A 2,500-nucleotide genomic window follows, 5' to 3' on the forward strand; every position below is an offset into this window, starting at 1 on the left:
CACACTCTCTCTCTCTCACACTCTCTCACTCACTCTCTCACACTCACTCTCTCACACACTCACTCTCTCACACTCACTCTCTCACACACTCACTCTCACACTCTCTCTCACACTCACACACACACTGTAATGGTGTTCTGTGATTTTCTTTCAGGTTCCAGAGTTTCTGAATCCTCTCGTTGACTTTGTTGAGCACCAGAACGGGGATGTCTATCTGTCTGGGAATATTACCCTCATGAGCATCAACCTGACACGTACGGTTCCCCCCCCCCCCCCCCCCCCCCCCCCCGTCTGTACCCCTCCCCATCTGCTCTCCCCCCCTGTCTGCTCTCCCCCCCCTGTCTGCTCTCCCCCCCGTCTGCTCTCCCCCCTGTCTGCTCTCCCCCCCGTCTGCTCCCCCCCTGTCTGCTCTCCCCCCCGTCTGCTCTCCCCCCCTGTCTGCTCTCCCCCCCGTCTGCTCCCCCCCTGTCTGCTCTCCCCCCCGTCTGCTCTCCCCCCTGTCTGCTCTCCCCCCCGTCTGCTCCCCCCCTGTCTGCTCCCCCACCCGTCTGCTCCCCCCCTGTCTGCTCCCCCCCGTCTGCTCCCCCCCTGTCTGCTCCCCCTGTCTGCTCTCCCCCTCCTGTCTGCTCTCCCCCTCGTCTGCTCTCCCCCTCCTGTCTGCTCTCCCCCTCCTGTCTGCTCTCCCCCCCCGTCTGCTCTCCCCCTCGTCTGCTCTCCCCCCCGTCTGCTCTCCCCCCCGTCTGCTCTCCCCCCCGTCTGCTCTCCCCCCGTCAGCTCTCCCCCCGTCTGCTCTCCGCCCCGTCTGCTCCTTCCCCCCCGTCTGCTCTCCCCCCCGTCTGCTCTCCCCCCGTCAGCTCTCCCCCCGTCTGCTCTCCGCCCCGTCTGCTCTCCCCCCCGTCTGCTCTCCCCCCCGTCTGCTCTCCCCCCCGTCTGCTCTTCCCCCCCGTCTGCTCTCCCCCCCGTCTGCTCTCCCCCCTGTCTGCTCCCCCCCGTCTGCTCCCCCCCTGTCTGCTCCCCCACCCGTCTGCTCCCCCCCTGTCTGCTCCCCCCCGTCTGCTCCCCCCGGCTGCTCCCCCCCTGTCTGCTCCCCCCGTCTGCTCTCCCCCTCCTGTCTGCTCTCCCCCTCGTCTGCTCTCCCCCTCCTGTCTGCTCTCCCCCTCCTGTCTGCTCTCCCCCCCGTCTGCTCTCCCCCTCGTCTGCTCTCCCCCCCGTCTGCTCTCCCCCCCGTCTGCTCTCCCCCCCGTCTGCTCTCCCCCCCGTCAGCTCTCCCCCGTCTGCTCTCCGCCCCGTCTGCTCTTCCCCCCCGTCTGCTCTCCCCCCCGTCTGCTCTCCCCCCCGTCTGCTCTCCCCCCCGTCTGCTCTCCCCCCCGTCTGCTCTCCCCCCCGTCTGCTCTCCCCCCCGTCTGCTCTCCCCCCGTCTGCTCTCCCCCTCCCGTCTGCTCTCCGCCCCGTCTGCTCTCCCCCCCGTCTGCTCTCCCCCCCCGTCTGCTCTCCCCCCCCCCGTCTGCTCTCCCCCCCGTCTGCTCTCCCCCCCATCTGCTCTCCCCCCCGTCTGCTCTCCCCCCCCGTCTGCTCTCCCCCCCGTCTGCTCTCCCCCCCGTCTGCTCTCCCCCCCGTCTGCTCTCCCCCCGTCTGCTCTCCCTCCCGTCTGCTATCCCTCCCGTCTGCTCTCCCCCCCCCCGTCTGCTCTCCCCCCCGTCTGCTCTCCCCCCCGTCTGCTCTCCCCCCCGTCTGGTCTCCGCCCCGCCCGTCTGCTCTCCGCCCCGTCTTCTCTCCCCCCCCGTCTGCTCGCCCCCCCCCGTCTGCTCTCCCCCCCCCCCCGTCTGCTCTCCCCCCCCGTCTGCTCTCCCCCCGTCTGCTCTCCCCCCCCCGTCTGCTCCCGCCCCGTCTGCTCCCCCCCCGTCTGCTCCCCCCCGTCTGCTCTCCCCCTCCCGTCTGCTCTCCCCCCGTCTGCTCCCCCCCGTCTGCTCCCCCCCGTCTGCTCTCCCCCCCCCGTCTGCTCCCCCCCGTCTGCTCTCCCCCCCCGTCTGCTCTCCCCCCGTCTGCTCTCCCCCTCCCGTCTGCTCTCCCCCTCCCGTCTGCTCTCCCCCTCCCGTCTGCTCTCCCCCCCCGTCTGCTCTCCCCCCCCCCGTCTGCTCTCCCCCCGTCTGCTCTCCCCCTCCCGTCTGCTCTCCCCTCCCGTCTGCTCTCCCCCCTCCCGTCTGCTCTCCCCCCCCCGTCTGCTCTCCCCCTCCTGTCTGCTCTCCCCCTCCCGTCTGCTCTCCCCCTCCCGTCTGCTCTCCCCCCCCCGTCTGCTCTCCCCCCCCCGTCTGCTCCCCCCCCGTCTGCTCTCCCCCCCCGTCTGCTCTCCCCCCGTCTGCTCTCCCCCTCCCGTCTGCTCTCCCCCTCCCGTCTGCTCTCCCCCTCCCGTCTGCTCTCCCCCCCCGTCTGCTCTCCCCCCCCCGTCTGCTCCCCCCCGTCTGCTCTCCACCCCCCCGTCTGCTCTCCCCCCGTCTGCTCT

At 71.4% G+C, this 2,500-nt stretch overlaps 1 protein-coding gene across 1 annotated transcript in view; it reads left to right on the plus strand.

Moving 5' to 3' along the window:
* Positions 1-2,500, plus strand: part of LOC140472446 (leucine-rich repeat-containing protein 71-like) — a gene marked incomplete at its 3' end in the record, with an annotated part of 252,430 nt that overhangs the window by 247,882 nt on the left and 2,048 nt on the right. The window contains exon 8 of the mRNA XM_072567491.1: positions 155-254. Coding sequence (XP_072423592.1) covers positions 155-254 — 100 coding nt within the window. The remainder of the gene's footprint in view (positions 1-154; positions 255-2,500) is intronic.

The sequence above is a fragment of the Chiloscyllium punctatum genome, unplaced genomic scaffold, assembly GCF_047496795.1.
Source record: "Chiloscyllium punctatum isolate Juve2018m unplaced genomic scaffold, sChiPun1.3 scaffold_330, whole genome shotgun sequence".
Taxonomy (NCBI): Eukaryota; Metazoa; Chordata; class Chondrichthyes; order Orectolobiformes; family Hemiscylliidae; genus Chiloscyllium; species Chiloscyllium punctatum.